The sequence below is a fragment of the Cheilinus undulatus genome, linkage group 13 (assembly GCF_018320785.1).
Source record: "Cheilinus undulatus linkage group 13, ASM1832078v1, whole genome shotgun sequence".
NCBI lineage: Eukaryota > Metazoa > Chordata > Actinopteri > Labriformes > Labridae > Cheilinus > Cheilinus undulatus.
Window position 1 is genome coordinate 50,299,065 of NC_054877.1, and position 23,399 is coordinate 50,322,463.

The window sequence follows — 23,399 nt, forward strand, 5'->3', positions numbered from 1 at the left end:
GCAGTAGCTTTGATTGTGTTTTGTATTCTTAGTTAGTTCCTTCTGGTAACTCTGTTATTTTTTTGGATAAATTTTACTTTTGAGTGCTAGATCGCCTCCTTAGTTTGAATCCAGTCTTTTGTTTGAATTTATAGCCTATTGAGTGGCCTGTTTAATTTAAAATATTGTAAATAAACATTGTAAAACTTCTTTAGATTCTGACTGTTAGTTTGGGGACTGGGAAGAAACATTTACTTTTTCTACTTATATTATGTTAGGTACCTTCCCCCTAGACGGGTGCGTAACATAATTTGGGGGCTCGTCCCATTTATTTTTTCGTGTGCGATCGTGGTGAGTATTTTTCCGGAGTGTTTGGTGAGTATTTTGTTTGGTTGGCAATTTTTCTCTGTGTGTGAGGGTAAAAATGGAAGTAGACTTGGATGAGTTTGCACAAAATCCCACCCTTGAAAAGTTAAATAGGTGCACCAAAGCAGATTTATTGCTGATTGCTAATTTATTCAATGTGTCTTTGCCCTTAAATGCCAAAAAGGCAGAGATTAAAGCACAGCTGGCAAAGAGTTTGGTGGAGGACGGCATAGTAAAATCAGAGCTTAAATATGTCAGTGCTTCTGAGGAGGTGCCACGGCCAAGCCAATCCTCAGCGGCCTGGTGGATGTGGGGGCGGAGGCTGCCACACCCGCTCAGGTCTCCACTGATCCTGTCGCTCTCCTACAGGCTGGGGTGGATACGGAGGACCTGAAACTGGCCCTTCGCATGAAAGAGGTGGAGCTTCAAACAAAAACCCGCGAGGTTGAGCTTATGCATCTCCGTATAAGGGCATTGGAGCTGAACAAAGCTTCTCCCTTGTCTAGCCCTTTAAATCCTCCCACCGCTGCCGCTGAAAAGTTTGACGTTAGTAGGCATATTGCTCTGGTGCCAACGTTCAGAGAAACAGAGGTGGATTCTTATTTTAACGCCTTTGAGCGCATCGCGGCAACTCTTAGTTGGCCCAAAGATGTTTGGAGTTTGCTGCTTCAGTGCAAATTAGCAGGGAAAGCCCAGGAGGTTTGTGCAACTTTATCCATAGATGAAAGTTTGAATTATGATGTGGTTAAAGCTACTGTGTTGCGGGCCTACGAATTGGTGCCGGAGGCTTATCGCCAGAAATTTCGCACCTGTGAAAAATCTGCCAACCAAACTTATGTGGAGTTTGCGAGGGAGAAAACTGTTTTGTTGGACAAATGGTGCGCTGCGAGTAAAGTGTCTGATTTTGCGCAGCTCCGTGAACTGTTCTTGCTGGAGGAATTTAAATCATGTCTCCCTGACAAAATTGTTGTTTACTTAAACGAACAAAAAGTTGACACATTGTCTAAAGCTGCTGTGCTTGCAGATGAATTTGTTCTAACACACCGTGTCTCTTTTCCTCCAGTGCGCCGTGAAGTTTCCGCTGGCGGTGTGGGAAAAAATCAGCGAACTTCACCCAAAACTCCTCCGCGCACTAACTCCGTGTCTGCTGAGAAACGTGAGTGTTTCTACTGCCATGAGTCTGGGCATTTGATTGCGCACTGTCCAGCTCTGCAGCGCGAAGAACAAAACCACACTCCTAAAAAGCCTAAAAGTGTTGGTTTTGTTCAGCCTGCTCCTGCTCTCTCTCCTGTCAGCGCAGATGACTCTGCTGAGGTGGATGAAGCCTACCGCCCATTCATCCTCCAAGGTTCAGTGTCGCTGACGGGTGAGGAGGAGGATCAGGTTCCAATCACTATTTTGCGCGACACGGGGGCTACACAGTCCCTTATTTTGCAAAGCATTTTTGCCGTTTTCTGATGAATCGTTTTGTGGTTCTGATGCTCTTTTGTGGGGTGTCAAAATGAGCGTGTTACGAGCACCGCTGCGCACCGTTTTTCTGCGCTCACCTCTTGTCTCTGGCCCGGTTAAGATTGGCACTCGCTCTCGCTTACCGGTGCGCGGTGTTGCGCTCATTCTAGGTAATGATTTAGCGGGTAAAAAGGTTTTTCCGACGCCCGAAGTGATCGATAATCCTATTGTGGATTTTTCTGCCCCTGCTGCTGTCAGTGACTCCTCTGTGTTCCCGGCTTGTGCCGTTACGCGCGCCCAGGCGCGCAAGTATGGTGATGTAATGGATTTATCTGACTCATTCATGTGTTTTGATGATGATCCTGTGAAAACAGAAAAAACTGTTGAGAAATCTGACAAATGTGTGACTGAAAACTTGCTACCAACTGATGCTAACCTGTCTTTTGTTGTTGATAGGGCTGAGTTTGTCCTTGCACAGCAGACTGATCCATCTCTGATAAACTGCCTCTCATCTGCTGCCAGTGCAAGCGCCTAAAATCCCTCCGTGTACTGCATTGATAACAGTATTAATGCGTAAATACTCCCCTCGTCCGGTGATCTAGGTTGGAATTCACTTCAACAATTAGTTGTGCCTCAAAAATTTCGTCCCCAAGTTCTTAGCCTTGCGCATGACAACTTTTCTGGTCATTTAGGAATTAAAAAGAGTTACCACCGCATCCTGCGTTGTTTCTTTTGGCCAGGTTTGAAGAGTGACGTATCCAAATTTTGTAGATCTTGTCATGTCTGCCAGCTTAGCGGCAAACCAAATCAGGTTATTCCACCTGCTCCTCTGCAGCCAATCCCGGCTCTCGGTGAGCCATTCGAGCACATAATCCTAGACTGTGTAGGTCCACTTCCTAAAACAAAGTCCGGTTATCAGTATCTCCTAACTCTGATGTGTGCAGCAACTCGGTACCCCGAGGCAATACCGCTGCGCACAATTAAAACCAAAGCAGTCATAAAAGCCCTGGTAAACTTTTTCTCCACATTCGGCATGCCAACATCCACCCAGACAGACCAAGGTACTAATTTCACATCCAAATTGTTCGCCCAGGTTCTCTCCACTCTGTCCATAAAACACCAAAAATCCAGCAGTTTTCACCCAGAGTCTCAAGGTGCTCTCGAACGTTTTCATCAGACGTTAAAGTCGATGATGAGAAAATATTGTCTCGAGTCCGGTAAGGAGTGGGATGAGGGGTTGCCTTTTCTCCTCGCGTGAAAGTGTGCAGGAGTCCATAGGCTTTAGTCCCGCGGAGTTAGTGTTTGGTCACACCGTGCGTGGTCCTCTGAGATGGCTCCGTGAAGAATACCTGTCTGATACCCCAGGCCCAACCACACATGTGTTAGATTATGTGAGCTCTTTTAGGGAGCGTCTGCATAAAGCTTGCGATGCCGCGCGCAGCGCTCTCTCGGCATCCCAAAAAAAAATGAAAAAGAAATTCGACAAAAAAAAGTGTGAAAAGAGAATTCCAAAGTGGAGACAAAGTTCTGATTCTCCTTCCGATTCCTGGTTCCTCCCTTCAGGCAAAATTTTGCGGGCCTTATGTTGTTCAAAAACAATCAAGTGAAACTGATTATGTTGTTGGAACCCCAGATAGGAGGAGGAAGACTCGCGTGTGCCACATCAACATGATGAAGGCTTATTTCGATCGTGACTCGGATGTCAATTCGTCGTCTCCAGCCGTGCTCTCCGTTTCTACTGTCCCTCTGTCTCCCTCTCAGTATTTCCCTGAGAGTGATGGCCTTCGTGTCTCTGTTGCTGACCCTTGCGCTCGTCTCCAAAATTCAGAAATCCTGACAGATTTAAAATCCCACCTTCCCCACCTGAGTGACACCGCCAAAAATGACATCTGCAATTTAATCAATAGCCACCGGTCATTATTTTCTGACACTCCCTCCCGCACTACTGTTCTCTCCCATGACATTGATGTCGGTGATCATGCCCCCATTAAACAGCATGCCTACCGTGTAAATCCCACTAAGCGTGCGCTGTTTCAGCAGGAGGTAACATACCTGCTGGAAGATGGTTTGGCAGTCCCTAGCTCCAGCGCGTGGAGCTCTCCGTGCCTGCTCGTGCCGAAGCCAGACAAAACCCCTCGCTTCTGCACCGACTTTAGAAAAGTTAACTCGGCAACAAAGCCTGACTCCTATCCTCTGCCCAGGATGGAGGACTGTGTTGATCGCGTTGGTTCGGCCAAATTTGTGACCAAACTTGATTTGTTGAAGGGCTGCTGGCAGGTCCCTTTAACTCCCCGTGCCTCTGAAATCTCTGCGTTCGTTACTCCCCAGTTTCCTGCAGTACACTGTCATGCCACTTTTCAGCGGCTCATGCACAAAGTCCTGTCTGGCGTCAATAACTGTGAAATTTATTTAGATGACATTGTTGCTTATTCCAACACGTGGCAGGAGCATGTAAAAACACTTCACGTTATCTTTGACCGGCTACAGAAAGCGTCCCTCACCCTCAACCTGGCCAAATGTGAATTTGGTAGGGCCACTGTTACTTATTTAGGTAAGGAGGTCGGCCAGGGTCAGGTGCGCGCGCTCTCCGCAAAAATTCAGGCCATCCTTGATTACCCCGTGCCTCAGACTCGGCGCCAACTCCGCCGATTCCTCGGTATGGCAGGCTATTACCGAGGCTTCTGTAAAAACTTTGCTGACGTTGTTGCTCCTCTAACTAGTCTCACTAGTGTCTCTCAACCATTCGTTTGGTCCTCAGCATGCCAGAAATCCTTTGAGTCCGCTAAAGCGCTCCTCTGCAGCACACCTGTCCTCTCTGCTCCTGATTTTGCGCGCCCCTTTAAGCTGGAGGTCGACGCCAGCGCTCGTGGTGCTGCTGCAGGAGGATGAAAATGGTGTTGACCACCCAGTCGCGTACTTTTCAAAAAAATTCAATAAAAACCAAGTCCAGTACAGCACCATTGAACAGGAGGCTCTGTCGTTGTTGCTCGCCCTGCAACATTTTGAGGTGTATGTTGGGTCCAGCGCGCTGCCCGTTCAGGTCTTTACTGACCACAATCCCCTCGTGTTCCTGGCACAGATGGGTAAAACGAACCGCAGGTTGATGCGATGGTCACTGCTAGTGCAAGATTTTAACATTGACATCAAATATAAAAAAGGAAAAGATAATGTGCTCGCTGATGCTCTGTCGCGCATACATCTCCCTCCCTAAACTGCAAACATTAAGGGGGTAATGTTTTGCTCTTTAGGAATGGGGGTGTTACGGCTGTGGCCGTATTTTGTTGAGTTTTTGTATCGCTGTGTTTTGTAGTTTGTTCTGTTTTTTGGTGTAGGAGTGAGTGCTCTGTTTCTGTGTGGATCTTTGTCTTGTTTCGTGTGAGAGTGAGTCTTCTGTTCGCCCCATGGTTTCGTGAGTGTGTGGTCTGTCGTGTGAGTGGATCTTTGTTGTCTACAGGTGGTGATGCGTAATTGGTCGCTAGGGTGGCGGTAAAGAGACGCGGCGCCGATTGGCTCTCCACTCTTTAAAATACGGCGGCCTGCCGGTGACGAGGAGCCTGACTGACAGCTGCATCCCCTTGTTTGCTCCCAGCCTCCAAAACCTTAGAGTTAACCGTGTTTTTTTTGCATTTCAGAATAGTTTAGCAGTAGCTTTGATTGTGTTTTGTATTCTTAGTTAGTTCCTTCTGGTTCTGTGATTTTTTTTTTTGGATACATTTTACTTCTGAGTGCTGGATCGCCTCCTTAGTTTGAATCCAGTCTTTTGTTTGAATTTATAGCCTATTGAGTGGCCTGTTTAATTTAAAATATTGTAAATAAACGTTGTAACACTTCTTTAGATTCTGACTGTTAGTTTGGGGACTGGGAAGAAACATTTACTTTTTCTACTTATATTATGTTAGGTACCTTCCCCCTAGACGGGTGCGTAACACTACCCTTTTTAATCTTAAATGAACTTTGAAAGGCCCCTACCCTCCTGCTCCACCCCAACAAAACACCAATTCTTCACTTCGTACCCCTTAAAATATCTTATTGGCCTTTAAACACCCTTAGACAATGACACACTGCAGTTTGGCTTTAAACTTGTCTATTCTCATCTACACGTGGGAAACTAATCAGTGCAACGTTTATCAATGGTGTCTAATGATGATGGTATTTTAATGTTCCTTAGTCATGTTATAATGTTCCTCAGTCATGTTATAATGTTCCTCAGTAATGTTATAATGATCCTCAGTCATGTTATAAAGTTCCTCAATCATGTTATAATGTTCCTCAGTAATGTTATAATGATCCTCAGTCATGTTATAAAGTTCCTCAATCATGTTATAATGTTCCTCGGTCATGTTTGAATGTTCCTCAGTCATGTTATAATGTTCCTCAGTCATGTTATAATGTTCCTCAATCATGTTATAATGTTCCTCAGTCATGTTATAATGTTCCTCAATCATGTTATAATGTTCCTCAGTCATGTTATAATGTTCCTCAGTCATGTTATAATGTTCCTCAGTCATGTTATAATGTTCCTCAGTAATGTTATAATGTTCCTCAGTCATGTTATAATGTTCCTCAGTAATGTTATAATGATCCTCAGTCATGTTATAATGTTCCTCAGTAATGTTATAATGATCCTCAGTCATGTTATAATGTTCCTCAGTAATGTTATAATGATCCTCAGTCATGTTATAAAGTTCCTCAATCATGTTATAATGTTCCTCGGTCATGTTTGAATGTTCCTCAGTCATGTTATAATGTTCCTCAATCATGTTATAATGTTCCTCAGTCATGTTATAATGTTCCTCAGTAATGTTATAATGATCCTCAGTCATGTTATAATGTTCCTCAGTAATGTTATAATGATCCTCAGTCATGTTATAATGTTCCTCAGTAATGTTATAATGATCCTCAGTCATGTTATAATGTTCCTCAGTAATGTTATAATGATCCTCAGTCATGTTATAAAGTTCCTCAATCATGTTATAATGTTCCTCGGTCATGTTTGAATGTTCCTCAGTCATGTTATAATGTTCCTCAATCATGTTATAATGTTCCTCAGTCATGTTATAATGTTCCTCAATCATGTTATAATGTTCCTCAGTCATGTTATAATGTTCCTCAGTAATGTTATAATGATCCTCAGTCATGTTATAATGTTCCTCAGTAATGTTATAATGATCCTCAGTCATGTTATAATGTTCCTCAGTAATGTTATAATGATCCTCAGTCATGTTATAATGTTCCTCAGTAATGTTATAATGATCCTCAGTCATGTTATAAAGTTCCTCAATCATGTTATAATGTTCCTCGGTCATGTTTGAATGTTCCTCAGTCATGTTATAATGTTCCTCGGTCATGTTTGAATGTTCCTCAGTCATGTTATAATGTTCCTCAATCATGTTATAATGTTCCTCAGTCATGTTATAATGTTCCTCAATCATGTTATAATGTTCCTCAGTCATGTTATAATGTTCCTCAGTCATGTTATAATGATCCTCAGTCATGTTATAATGTTCCTCAGTAATGTTATAATGATCCTCAGTCATGTTATAATGTTCCTCAGTAATGTTATAATGATCCTCAGTCATGTTATAATGTTCCTCAGTAATGTTATAATGATCCTCAGTCATGTTATAAAGTTCCTCAATCATGTTATAATGTTCCTCAATCATGTTATAAAGTTCCTCAATCATGTTATAATGATCCTCAGTCATGTTATAATGTTCCTCAATCATGTTATAATGTTCCTCAGCCATGTTATAATGTTCCTCAATCATGTTATAATGTTCCTCAGTCATGTTATAATGTTCCTCAATCATGTTATAATGTTCCTCAGTCATGTTATAATGTTCCTCAATCATGTTATAATGTTCCTCAATCATGTTATAAAGTTCCTCAATCATGTTATAATGTTCCTCGGTCATGTTATAATGTTCCTCAATCATGTTATAATGTTCCTCAGTCATGTTATAATGTTCCTCAATCATGTTATAATGTTCCTCAGTCATGTTATAATGTTCCTCAGTAATGTTATAATGATCCTCAGTCATGTTATAATGTTCCTCAGTAATGTTATAATGATCCTCAGTCATGTTATAATGTTCCTCAGTAATGTTATAATGATCCTCAGTCATGTTATAATGTTCCTCAGTAATGTTATAATGATCCTCAGTCATGTTATAAAGTTCCTCAATCATGTTATAATGTTCTTCGGTCATGTTTGAATGTTCCTCAGTCATGTTATAATGTTCCTCGGTCATGTTTGAATGTTCCTCAGTCATGTTATAATGTTCCTCAATCATGTTATAATGTTCCTCAGTAATGTTATAATGATCCTCAGTAATGTTATAATGATCCTCAGTCATGTTATAATGTTCCTCAGTAATGTTATAATGATCCTCAGTCATGTTATAATGTTCCTCAGTAATGTTATAATGATCCTCAGTCATGTTATAAAGTTCCTCAATCATGTTATAATGTTCCTCAATCATGTTATAAAGTTCCTCAATCATGTTATAATGATCCTCAGTCATGTTATAATGTTCCTCAATCATGTTATAATGTTCCTCAGTCATGTTATAATGTTCCTCAATCATGTTATAATGTTCCTCAGTCATGTTATAATGTTCCTCAATCATGTTATAATGTTCCTCAGTCATGTTATAATGTTCCTCAATCATGTTATAATGTTCCTCAATCATGTTATAAAGTTCCTCAATCATGTTATAATGATCCTCAGTCATGTTATAATGTTCCTCAATCATGTTTGAATGTTCCTCAGTCATGTTATAATGTTCCTCAATCATGTTATAATGTTCCTCAGTCATGTTATAATGTTCCTCGGTCATGTTATAATGATCCTCAGTCATGTTATAAAGTTCCTCAATCATGTTATAATGTTCCTCAATCATGTTATAAAGTTCCTCAATCATGTTATAATGATCCTCAGTCATGTTATAATGTTCCTCAATCATGTTATAATGTTCCTCAGTCATGTTATAATGTTCCTCAATCATGTTATAATGTTCCTCAGTCATGTTATAATGTTCCTCAATCATGTTATAATGTTCCTCAGTCATGTTATAATGTTCCTCAATCATGTTATAATGTTCCTCAGTCATGTTATAATGTTCCTCAATCATGTTTGAATGTTCCTCAGTCATGTTATAATGTTCCTCAGTCATGTTATAATGTTCCTCAGTCATGTTTGAATGTTCCTCGGTCATGTTATAATGTTCCTCAGTCATGTTATAATGTTCCTCAATCATGTTTGAATGATCCTCAGTCATGTTATAAAGTTCCTCAATCATGTTTGAATGTTCCTCAGTCATGTTATAATGTTCCTCAGTCATGTTATAATGTTCCTCAATCATGTTTGAATGTTCCTCAGTCATGTTATAATGTTCCTCAGTCATGTTATAATGTTCCTCAATCATGTTTGAATGTTCCTCAGTCATGTTATAATGTTCCTCAGTCATGTTATAATGTTCCTCAATCATGTTTGAATGATCCTCAGTCATGTTATAAAGTTCCTCAATCATGTTTGAATGTTCCTCAATCATGTTTGAATGTTCCTCAGTCATGTTATAATGTTCCTCAATCATGTTTGAATGTTCCTCAGTCATGTTATAATGTTCCCCAGCCATGTTATAATGTTCCTCAGTCATGTTATAATGTTCCTCAGTCATGTTTGAATGTTCTCCAGTCATCTTATAATGTTCCTCAGTAATGTTATAATGTTCCTCAGTCATCTTATAATGTTCCTCAGTCATGTTATAATGTTCCTCGGTCATGTTATAATGTTCCTCAGTCATCTTATAATGTTCATGGGTCATGTTATAATGTTCCTCAGTCATCTTATAATGTTCCTCGGTCATGTTATAATGTTCCTCAGTCATCTTATAATGTTCCTCAGTCATCTTATAATGTTCCTCAGTCATGTTATAATGTTCCTCAGTCATGTTTGAATGTTCCTCAGTCATGTTATAATGTTCCTCGGTCATGTTTGAATGTTCCTCAGTCATGTTATAATGTTCCTCGGTCATGTTTGAATGTTCCTCAGTCATGTTATAATGTTCCTCAATCATGTTTGAATGTTCCTCAGTCATGTTATAATGTTCCTCAATCATGTTTGAATGTTCCTCAGTCATGTTTGAATGTTCCCCAGTCATGTTTGAATGTTCCCCGGTCATGTTATAATGTTCCCCGGTCATGTTATAATGTTCCTCTGTCATGTTATAATGTTCCTCGGTCATGTTATAATGTTCCTCGGTCATGTTATAATGTTCCTCGGTCATGTTTGAATGTTCCTCGGTCATGTTATAATGTTCCTCGGTCATGTTTGAATGTTCCTCGGTCATGTTTGAATGTTCCTCGGTCATGTTTGAATGTTCCTCGGTCATGTTTGAATGTTCCTCGGTCATGTTTGAATGTTCCTCGGTCATGTTTGAATGTTCCCCGGTCATGTTATAATGTTCCCCGGTCATGTTTGAATGTTCCCCGGTCATGTTTGAATGTTCCTCGGTCATGTTTGAATGTTCCCCGGTCATGTTTGAATGTTCCTCGGTCATGTTTGAATGTTCCTCGGTCATGTTTGAATGTTCCCCGGTCATGTTATAATGTTCCCCGGTCATGTTATAATGTTCCCCGGTCATGTTATAATGTTCCCCGGTCATGTTATAATGTTCCCCGGTCATGTTATAATGTTCCCCGGTCATGTTATAATGTTCCCCGGTCATGTTTGAATGTTCCTCGGTCATGTTATAATGTTCCTCGGTCATGTTATAATGTTCCTCGGTCATGTTATAATGTTCCTCGGTCATGTTATAATGTTCCCCGGTCATGTTATAATGTTCCCCGGTCATGTTATAATGTTCCCCGGTCATGTTATAATGTTCCCCGGTCATGTTATAATGTTCCCCGGTCATGTTTGAATGTTCCCCGGTCATGTTTGAATGTTCCTCGGTCATGTTATAATGTTCCTCGGTCATGTTATAATGTTCCCCGGTCATGTTATAATGTTCCCCGGTCATGTTATAATGTTCCCCGGTCATGTTATAATGTTCCCCGGTCATGTTATAATGTTCCCCGGTCATGTTATAATGTTCCCCGGTCATGTTATAATGTTCCCCGGTCATGTTATAATGTTCCCCGGTCATGTTATAATGTTCCCCGGTCATGTTATAATGTTCCTCGGTCATGTTATAATGTTCCTCAGTCATGGTCACAGAGCTTCCAGGAACATTTCTGTTGTTTTTAACAAATCAGCTGATCAATGGGTCTAGAGCCGACCACTCCAAACTTCAACAGAGTCAAATTATATAGGGTGTTTGTCCTCTCAGGGCTTCCATACATAATCAATGTCTCCACCTCTGTGGGTCCTGATACCCCCATCTGGGAACCCTTTCATCCTACAACGTTTTGTTTATGTGTTTCAAAGATCCTTTTCAAAGTAAAGCTCCCTTGTCTCATCCTGTGGAGATGTTTTCCTCATAAATTTGTTGTGGTATATCACAGTCACATTTGAGAAGCTGAGATCAGAACCTGGGTTGGTTCTTAAATCCTGAGTACTGCTCAGGTCCATGTCTCCGACTGTTTTTGAGCTCCAGACAGATGATCAATAAACTCACCCACTACCTGATACCTGATCAATTTGAAGAAAATATCAGCGATTTTCATCTCATCATGTTAGCCACCGCTTTGTCCTCAAAAGTATCATAGTTCTACAAAAACATGTATGAGCATAGAAAAAGAAAACATAATAGTAAAAGAGTGTCATTGAAATTAAAGAGAATAAAACAAACACAGGAACGTCAGGAAGATAAAAAAAATATACCTCTACTGGCTCTGAAACAGCTGAGGTCTACCCCGAGGTTCCAGGTCATCTCTGAGCCTGTCTGTGATTGGTTTGTGCTCTACAGCACTGAGATCTCAGGTGTTAAACCATCATCAGCTGGAGGGTGCAGAGTTCACACAGCTGAGACCGAACACATTCGTTTATGTTCTAGAAGGTTCCAACTGAAGGACTGATGGTTAGAGTTCACACATGATGGTAGTTATTATTATGTTGATGATGATGAAGATGATAATAGTTCTCATTATTATGTTGATGATGATGATGATAGTTGTCATTGTTATCTTCATGATGATGATGATGATAGTTGTCAATATTATGTTGATGATGATGATGATAAGTGTCATTATTGTCTTGATGATGGTGATGATGATGATGAGGAGAATAGTTGTCATTATTATGTTGATGGTAATGATGATGATGATGATGATAGTTCTCATTATTATGTTGATGATGATGATGATGACGATAGTTGTCATTGTTATCTTGATGATGGTGATGATAATGATGAGAATAGTTGTCATTATTATGTTGATGATGATGATGGTGATGACGATGATGATGATGATGATGATAGTTCTCATTATTATGTTGGGTATGATGATGATGATGATGATGATCTCATTATTATGTTGATGATGATAATAGTTCTCATTATTATGTTGATGATGATGATGAGGATAGTTCTCATTATTATGTTGGGTATGATGATGATGATGATGATGATCTCATTATTATGTTGATGATGATGATAGTTCTCATTATTATGTTGATGATGATGATGATAGTTGTCATTATTATGTTGATGATGATGATGATGATGATAGTTGTCATTCTTATGTTGATGATGGTGATGATGATGGTGATGATGATGATAGTTGTCATTATTATGTTGATGATGATGATGGTGATGGTAGTTCTCAATATTATGTTGATGATGGTGAGGATGATGATGATAATGATTAATATTTTGATGATGATGATGATGGTGATGATGATGATAGTTGTCAATATTATGATGATGGTGACGATGTTGATGATGATGATGATGATGATAGTTGTCAATATTATGATGATGGTGACGATTTTGATGATGATGATGATGATGATAGGTCTCATTATTATGTTGATGATGATGATGATGATGATAGTTGTCAATATTATGATGATGGTGACGATGTTGATGATGATGATGATGATGATAGGTCTCATTATTATGTTGATGATGATGATGATGATGATAGTTGTCAATATTATGATGATGGTGACGATTTTGATGATGATGATGATGATGATAGGTCTCATTATTATGTTGATGATGATGATGATGATGATAGTTCTCATTATTATGTTGATGATGATGATGATGATGATAGCTCTCATTATTATGTTGATGATGATGATAGTGATTATTATTTTGATGATGATGATGATGATAGTTCTCATTTTTATGTTGATGATTGTGATGATGATGATGATAATAGTTGTCATTATTATGTTGATGATGGTGATGATGATGGTGATGATGATAATAGTTGTCATTATTATGTTGATGATGGTGATGATGATGGTGATGATGATAATAGTTGTCATTATTATGTTGATGATGGTGATGATGATGGTGATGATGATGATAGTTGTCATTATTATGTTGATGATGGTGATGATGATGATAATAGTTGTCATTATGTTGATGATGGTGATGATGATGGTGATGATGATAGTTGTCATTATTATGTTGATGATGGTGATGATGATGGTGATGATAATAGTTGTCATTATTATGTTGATGATGGTGATGATGATGGTGATGATGATGATAGTTGTCATTATTATGTTGATGATGGTGATGATGATGGTGATGATGATAATAGTTGTCATTATTATGTTGATGATGGTGATGATGATGGTGATGATGATGATAGTTGTCATTATTATGTTGATGATGGTGATGATGATGATAGTTGTCATTATTATGTTGATGATGGTGATGATGATGATAATAGTTGTCATTATGTTGATGATGGTGATGATGATGGTGATGATGATGATAATAGTTGTCATTATTATGTTGATGATGGTGATGATGATGGTGATGATGATAATAGTTGTCATTATTATGTTGATGATGGTGATGATGATGGTGATGATGATGATAATAGTTGTCATTATTATGTTGATGATGGTGATGATGATGGTGATGATGATGATAGTTGTCATTATTATGTTGACGATGGTGATGATGATGATAATAGTTGTCATTATGTTGACGATGGTGATGATGATGATGATAGTTGTCATTATTATGTTGATGATGGTGATGATGATGATAGTTGTCATTATTATGTTGATGATGGTGATGATGGTGATGATGATGATAGTTGTCATTATTATGTTGATGATGGTGATGATGATGGTGATAATAGTTGTCATAATTATGTTGATGATGATGACGATGGTGATGATGATGATAGTTGTCATTATGTTGATGATGATGATGGTGATAATGTCATTAATATGTTGATGATGATGATGATGATGATGATGATGATAGTTGTCATTAATATGTTGAATATCGTGATGATGATGATGATGATGGTGATGATGATGATACTTGTCATTATTATGTTGATGATGATGATGATGATGATAGTTGTCATTAATATGTTGATGATCGTGATGATGATGATGGTGATGGTGATAATAGTTGTTATTGATATGTTGATGATCGTGATGATGATGATGGTGATGGTGATAATAGTTGTTAGTGATATGTTAATGATCGTGATGATGATGATGATGATGGTGATAATAGTTGTTATTGATATGTTAATGATCGTGATGATGATAATGATGATGATGATAATAGTTGTCATTAATATGTTGATGATGATGATGGTGATGATGATGATGATAGTTGTCATTATAATGGTGATGATGGTGATGATGATGATGATAGTAGTTGTTATTAATATGTTGATGATGATGATGATGGTGATGATGATGATGATGATGGTGGTATAGTTGTCATTAATATGTTGATGATGATGATGTGATGATGATGATGATGATGATGGTGATAGTAGTTGTTATTAATATGTTGATGATGATGATGATGATGATAGTTGTCATTATAATGATGATGATGGTGATAATGATGATGATCATGATGATCATGATAATAGTTGTCATTAATATGTTGATGATGATGATGATGATGGTGATGATGATGATGATGATGATGGTGATAGTAGTTGTTATTAATATGTTGATGATGATGATGATAGTTGTCATTATAATGATGATGATGATGATGATGATCATGATGATCATGATAATAGTTGTCATTAATATGTTGATGTTGATGATGGTGATATGATGATGATAGTGGTTATTATATGTCATTGTAGGTCACTATAGGTCATTATAGGTCATTGTAGTTCATTATATGTCACTATAGGTCATTCTAGATCATTGTAGGTCATAAGTCACTGTGGGACACTGGAGGTCATAATAGGTTATTGTAGGTCACTATAGGTCATTATAGGTCATCGTAGGTCACTAGAGGACTCTGGGGGGTCATAATAGGTCATTGTAGGTCACTATAAGTCACTATTGGTCATTATAGGTCATTTTAGGTCACTACAGGACTCTGGGGGTCATAATAGGTTATTGTAGGTCACTATAGGACACTGGAGGTCATAATAGGTTATTGTAGGTCACTATAGGTCATATTAGGTCACTACAGGGCTCTGGAGGTCATTATAGGTCACCATAGGTCATTATAGGTCATATTAGGTCACTACAGGGCTCTGGAGGTCATAATAGGTTACTATAGGTCATTATAGGTCATTGTAAGTCACTCTAGGACACTGGAGGTCATAATAGGTTATTATTGGTCACTGTAGGTCATTATAGGTCATTGTAGGTCACTCTGGGACACTGGAGGTCATAATAGGTTATTGTTGGTCACTGTAGGTCATTATAGGTCATTGTAGGTCACTACAGGACTCTGAGCGTCATAATGGGTTATTGTAGGTCACTATAGGTCATTATAAGTCATTTTAGGTCACAGCAGGACTCTGGGGGTCATCATAGGTCATTGTAGGTCACTTTAGGACACTGGAGGTCATAATAGGTTATTGTAGGTCTCTATAGCTCATTATAGGTTATTGTAGGTAACTATAGGACACTGGAGGTCATAATAGGTTATTGTAGGTCACTATAGCTCATTATAGGTTATTGTAGGTAACTATAGGACACTGGAGGTCATAATAGGTTATTGTAGGTCACTTTAGGTCATCATCAGTCACTGTAGGTCATTACAGGTCATTGTAGGTCACTAGAGGTCATAATAGGTTATTGTAGGTCACTATAGCTCATTATAGGTTATTGTAGGTCACTGTAGTTCATCATAGGTCATTGTAGGTAACTATAGGACACTGGAGGTCATAATAGGTTATTTTATGTCACTATAGGTCATTGTAGGTCAGTTTAGGACACTGGAGGTCATAATAGGTTATTGTAGGTCACTGCAGGACTCTGTGGGTCATCATAGGTCATTGTAGGTCACTATAGGACATTGGAGGTTATTCTTTATAGCTGTAGAGGAGCAGTAATGTAGTTCATGTAGCTCTACCAATCCTGAGGAGGACAAGCTAACGCGGGAGGGAGAGAGAGAGTAGGAGGGGGGTTGTTTCCTGTCTCTGCCACAGCTGTTTCTGCTGCTGCTGCTGCTGCTGATGATGAAGATGATGAGGATTTTTGTTGCTCTATTTGTTGCCAGAGTTCTTGAGCAGGTCTTTTTTCAGGACCACTGGAGGTGAAAACCGATCAATCATCAGAGCAGGCTGACTATTGATCACTGATTGGAGAAGCAGTTTGATGGTAAGGCATTATTATTCCTATTATTATTTTGATAATTATTGTCATTAATATTACATTTTTTTGGTTTATTATCTAATCATAATTATGCTCAGATGTGGACCCAGGCCCCATGGCAGTGTCAGGGTCTGAAGTAGGGTTTGGTCTACTGGTCACTGTGGTTGATGGATTCAAAAATCTATTAGCCACAGATAATTTTTACTAGCCACTGTATTTCAACCAGCATTATTGCATTGCATTATGAAAATTAAAGCTGAAAGAATTCTTGTTGCAGGCTTTTTAATAAGAGAGAGTTGTTGCATGATTAATCTGAACTGTTGCTAATTTTAGGATGAGATTTTTAACTGATCTGTCCAGCTCTCCACCATTCATACTTTTGCTGTGCTTCCTGTGGGGATACTGTTTACTCAGAGACCTTTTCCTGCATTCTGAGTTTTAGACTTGCCAGAATTTCATATTTTTTGCACATATTCAGCAGGCTCGACTCTGGAGCCAAAATTGAGGCATTGCTGAACTTTAGCAGATATAACAGTTTGAGTGGAGAACTACTCTGATATGATCAAACATCCCAGCACACAGCTGCCTGTAAACATTTGACAGGGAGGAGGAGGCGGCAGTGAGCATGTAGGTCTGCAGCTTTGCTCATTACATCAGTAGAAAAAGGCATCTAATTTATGAATCTCTCTGCCAGGTTAGGTCACTTTTATTTAAACGTCCCAGGCATTAGGTAGGCTGAGCAAATTCACCTGATGCTGTTCACAAATACCTGCATGGAGAAATGCCAGTTCACCCTCTGGGAAGTCTTTTTTCCTTGACCAGAACTAGACTAAGACTAGCCAAAGATAGATCTGTGATCTCAAAAACTGACCAAAAGTAAGTTTAGTTTTTGTCAAGATGACTAAAACTAGACTAAAATGTAATTTACTTTTAGTCAGACATTAAGAACTACCCAGATATGGAACCAGATTCAGGCAAGAGAACAATGGCTTGGTCTAAAAGTAAAGATTAACAAGTGAGGACTTTTTAGGGACCAAGACTAAAATAGGTAGAAATACCTAAAATCTGACTAAAACTAAAAAGCATTTAATAAAAAAACTAAAATTAAAAATAGCTGTGAAAATGAACACTGCTGCAGAGGTTCCTCTGAGCCGTACTCATGGAGAGGAGCTCCTCTTCTTCCATTCTCCGTCAGCTCTGGTCACAACCATCCTGTCTGTCTCTGCCTCTAAACTCAGCAGAATCAGCTCTGATTTTCATCTCTATGTGGCTCTGACCTGTTTTTCCCTTTGAACTGCAGCAGCTTTAACAGGATCAACAGAAGTTTAGCAGCAGATTAACGTGTCTGTCCTCTTTCTGGAACATTCTGATGGTCCCCAGTCAGACCAGTGATGGCATGTAGAGCTCCATGTCATCATTTAACCCCCGGCGAGGCAGGCGGAGTCTAGAAAACAATGTGGGACTCAAAGATAACTGGAGACGTTTGAGGTGTGATGGTTGGAGACAGCATTCATCCCGCTGTTTTTATGATGATTGATTTCATTCATACACCAAAGAAACTACAGGAATCCAACAGAACAACCACAGAATAATAGGCGCATGAAAAGGACATCCCAGAGAAGCTTCTGAAAGCTTTTGGGAGGGTGCTCTGGCACGAAACATGTAGCATATACACACAATACATCAAAAATAGCAACCAACTCAATAGCCCCTTAACAGTTCATTAGTCCGCTGAGTCCAAGTCTGTCCAATCCTTTCCTCAGTAGCAATAGTATAAAGCATTTCCAGGCTCCAGAGAGAGATGGTAGACCATGATCATCGTCCACACCAGACCACATAAAGCAGACTGAATAAACATGAGCAACAATCTATCAGACTACAGCAGCCAGTAAACCTGCGTCAGAATGCAGTCTTAGTTCATCACAGGGTGATAACAGAGAAAGGCTGTGACACCCCAACGCTGTCATCAAGCTCAGTCATATCTGTGGTCCCTGAACACAACACAGACTGGTACACAGCAGCCAACGCTTGCTTCCTTCTAGTGTTTAAGAATGCAGGTTAGAATGAGATCACATAGCCATCAAACCCCTGAGACACATGCATTACCATCAGTCCTGGTCTGAGAGAGCCCATGTAGACCACATCTGCAGAAGAGAGGGCCAGTGGCAGATCTAAGTCCAGTCCATGACAGGGCACCTATAACCTTCATATACAGAGTTTATAGTTTTTATTAGACGGCTTAGAAAAGTATTACACCCCAAAAATATTACAGTAGTTTAAATGAGGCTCAACTAAAGATCTGTGTAATGTTAGGAGGGCTACGTTTGAAAAAGCACAACATACTTTGACAACTTTGATGTTAACTCATTAATATGGAACTTAAAGAGTTCATCAATATGAACTCCCCAAAATGCTGTGAATGTTACTCTATTGGTATTGTGTCCATTTATTTAAAGATGGATGTGCTCAGCATTTCTTTGCTTCCTATAAGACTGAAACATCATTTGTCTGAATAATGTTGAGGGAAAGTTTGTTCCATTTAAACCAAGTTTTACAGATTCATGGTTGACTTCAGATAGGCTCTGAAAGAAACAGGTTAGTATCATCAGCAAATAACACTTGATGTCAAACACTGGAAGAGATCACCAAGTGGTTTATATACAAAATAAAGAGAGGTCCCAGGATAGAACCCTGGGTCCTCCAGATTTAAGAGGTTTATTTATAGATTCATGACTGTTTATGTAAATATACGTGTAACTTCTGAACCAGCTGAGGATTAGTAGGATCTCAAAACCAACGGAACCTTAGATAAGTCCATGAAGAGACCAGTACCACCATGGCCTTCTTCATTTATATTTTTTAAGTACTACCATACATGTCGTCCTTTGTTTGCTGAAGCCATACTGTGATGGGACAGAATATGAAAGTCATTCAGAGTCGGTAGGTCTTCAGTACACAGCTCTTTCCACAACCTCAGAGACAGCAGTGGCGTGGATCAAGGTGGATAGATGTTCATATCATTTTTGTTGCCAGATTTAAGGCCGCTACAATTCTCATAGTAGTCAGGGATTAATGATATAAACAAGCGGCTCGAAAATGTCATTATTAATGGACGCCAAAATGATGCTACAGATTTCATCTGAGCCACTATGAACGTTTCATATTTCTATATCAATAATCAATAAAAAAATCAATATTCAGTAATCAATTCCTAATGCTAATCTATTCACGATTAATAAACAGACTTATTCACATGATTAATAAACAGACTTATTCACATGATTAATAAACAGACTTATTCACATGATTAATAAACAGACTTATTCACATGATTAATAAACAGACTTATTCACATGATTAATAAACAGACTTATTCACATGACAGACTTACTAACATTGAGATCATGAATGTTGGGTCCATCTACTGTCAGAGCTGTAGGAGATCATGAATGTTGGGTCTATCTACTGTCAGAGCTGTAGGAGATCATGAATGTTGGGTCCATCTACTGTCAGAGCTGTAGGAGATCATGAATGTTGGGTCTATCTACTAACGTTTTGATCACTCATATTTGTTTTTTCATTGTTGTCTGTCTCTCTAAGGATCGAGCTCATCCAGCTACTACTCCTTCACCAACACCTTTTCTACCAATGACTCCTCATCCACCTTCCTTTCATTGGACAGTCTGATTTTTCTTTTGGATTGTTCGAGATCTTTTAGTTTAAAAGTCTTTCCTCCAACATGAACTCTTTCTTTCTCCTGAGCATGCTCAGTGTGGTTGTTTTGTATCCGTGGGAGGATTCAGATTGTGAGGCACTTCCCTTTAATCCCATTCTTGTTGGCCAGACATCGGGAGAAGATGGAGACTATAAAGGACAGGGAGAAGGCTATGAGGATAAGGAAAAGGGCCGTGGAGGACAGGAGGGAGATGGAGGAGGCCATGCAGGAGGAGGCCTTACCTCCCATCAAAGGAGGAAGAGGAGCTGGGTGTGGAACCAGTTCTTCATCCTGGAGGAGTACACTGGAGATGAGCCATTGTATGTTGGAAAGGTACAACAAAAATATGGCTCTTTAAATTTAGTGATTTGATAAATTATCTCAACAGATCAGTTATTTTATTAGTGATCAATCATTGAACATCGGTGATTAATCAGTGATCCATCAGTGATCAATCAGTGATCTGTCAGTGATCCATCAGTGATCTGTCAGTGATCAGTCAGTGATCCGTCAGTGATCAATCAGTGATCAGTCAGTGATCCGTCAGTGATCAATCAGTGATCAGTCAGTGATCTGTCAGTGATCCATCAGTGATCTGTCAGTGATCAGTCAGTGATCAGTCAGTGATCAATCAGTGATCAGTCAGTGATCTGTCAGTGATCCATCAGTGATCTGTCAGTGATCAGTCAGTGATCAGTCAGTGATCCGTCAGTGATCAATCAGTGATCAGTCAGTGATCTGTCAGTGATCAATCAGTGATCTGTCAGTGATCTGTCAGTGATCAATCAGTGATCTGTCAGTGATCCATCAGTGATCCGTCAGTGATCAGTCAGTGATCAGTCAGTGATCAGTCAGTGATCAATCAGTGATCTGTCAGTGATCTGTCAGTGATCAATCAGTGATCTGTCAGTGATCCATCAGTGATCTGTCAGTGATCAATCAGTGATCTGTCAGTGATCAGTCAGTGATCAGTCAGTGATCAGTCAGTGATCAATCAGTGATCTGTCAGTGATCTGTCAGTGATCAATCAGTGATCTGTCAGTGATCTGTCAGTGATCAGTCAGTGATCAGTCAGTGATCAATCAGTGATCTGTCATTGACCCATCATTGATTAATCAGTGGCCTGTCAGTGATCAGTCAGTGATCCGTCAGTGATCCGTCAGTGATCAATCAGTGATCTGTCATTGACCCATCATTGATTAATCAGTGGCCTGTCTGTGATCAATCAGTGATCTGTCAGTGATCAATCAGTGATCAATCAGTGATCTGTCAGTGATTATTCAGTGATCTGTCAGTGATCAATCAGTGATCTGTCATTGACCCATCATTGATTAATCAGTGGCCTGTCTGTGATCAATCAGTGATCAATCAGTGATCTGTCAGTGATCCATCAGTGATCTGTCAGTGATCAGTCAGTGATCAGTCAGTGATCCGTCAGTGATCAATCAGTGATCTGTCAGTGATCAATCAGTGATCTGTCAGTGATCCATCAGTGATCTGTCAGTGATCAGTTAGTGATCAGTCAGTGATCCATCAGTGATCAATCAGTGATCTGTCAGTGATCAATCAGGGATCTGTCAGTGATCATTCAGTGATCTGTCAGTGATCAATCAGGGATCTGTCAGTGATCATTCAGTGATCTGTCAGTGATCCATCAGTGATCAATCAGTGGCCTGTCTGTGATCAATCAGTGATCAGTCAGTGATCAGTCAGTGATCCGTCAGTGATCAATCAGTGATCTGTCAGTGATCAATCAGGGATCTGTCAGTGATCATTCAGTGATCTGTCAGTGATCCATCAGTGATTAATCAGTGGCCTGTCTGTGATCAATCAGTGATCAGTCAGTGATCAGTCAGTGATCCGTCAGTGATCAATCAGTGATCTGTCAGTGATCAATCAGTGATTAATCAGTGGCCTGTCTGTGATCAATCAGTGATCAGTCAGTGATCAGTCAGTGATCCGTCAGTGATCATTCAGTGATCTGTCAGTGATCCATCAGTGATTAATCAGTGGCCTGTCTGTGATCAATCAGTGATCAGTCAGTGATCAGTCAGTGATCTGTCTGTGATCAATCAGTGATCAGTCAGTGATCAGTCAGTGATCCGTCAGTGATCATTCAGTGATCTGTCAGTGATCCATCAGTGATTAATCAGTGGCCTGTCTGTGATCAATCAGTGATCAGTCAGTGATCAGTCAGTGATCCGTCAGTGATCAATCAGTGATCTGTCAGTGATCAATCAGGGATCTGTCAGTGATCATTCAGTGATCTGTCAGTGATCCATCAGTGATTAATCAGTGGCCTGTCTGTGATCAATCAGTGATCTGTCAGTGATCCATCAGTGATCTGTCAGTGATCAATCAGTGATCTGTCAGTGATCCATCAGTGATCAATCAGTGATCTGTCAGTGATCCATCAGTGATCCATCAGTGATCTGTCATTGACCCATCATTGATTAATCAGTGGCCTGTCTGTGATCAATCAGTGATCTGTCAGTGATCCATCAGTGATCTGTCAGTGATCAATCAGGGATCTGTCAGTGATCACTAAGTCATCAATCAGGGATCAATCAGGGATCTGTCAGTGATCCATCAGTGATCTGTCAGTGATCCATCAGTGATCTGTCAGTGATCAATCAGTGATCTGTCAGTGACCCATCATTGATTAATCAGTGATCTGTCTGTGAACAATCAGTGATCAATCCATAAATAAAAAGTGAATAATACTTCAAAAAAGAGATCTGACTGTCTTATTCACTAAGAATGGAATGTTACCTCTTTAAGCTCCTGGCCAATCATCATCTCACTCCGTCTGCCTTATCCAATCAAAAAAATTTAACTGATGATTACAAGACTGGGTTTTAATTATTAATGAGTTGTTGTCTCTGCTGGTTTTAATTATGGTCTTTGTTGGTTTTAATTTTTGTCTTTGTTTTATTGTTGTCTCTGCTGGTTTTATTTTTCTCTTTGCTGGTTTTAATTGTTGTCTTTGCTAGTATTATTGTTGCCTTTGGTGGTATTAATTGCAGTCTTTGCTGGTTTTAATTGTTGTCTTTGCTGGTTTTATTGCTGTCTTTTATGGTTTTATTTGTTGTCTTTGCTAGTATTATTGTTGCCTTTGGTGGTATTAATTGCAGTCTTTGCTGGTTTTAATTGTTGTCTTTGCTG

General features: G+C 39.5%; 1 protein-coding gene across 1 annotated transcript in view; it reads left to right on the top strand.

Moving 5' to 3' along the window:
• Window positions 1-20,258: 20,258 nt before the first annotated feature.
• The window catches only part of LOC121520289 (cadherin-7-like), a 29,316-nt gene continuing 26,175 nt past the window's right edge, over window positions 20,259-23,399 (top strand). The window contains exon 1 of the mRNA XM_041803661.1: window positions 20,259-20,567. Within this exon, the coding sequence (XP_041659595.1) occupies window positions 20,259-20,567 (309 nt within the window). The remainder of the gene's footprint in view (window positions 20,568-23,399) is intronic.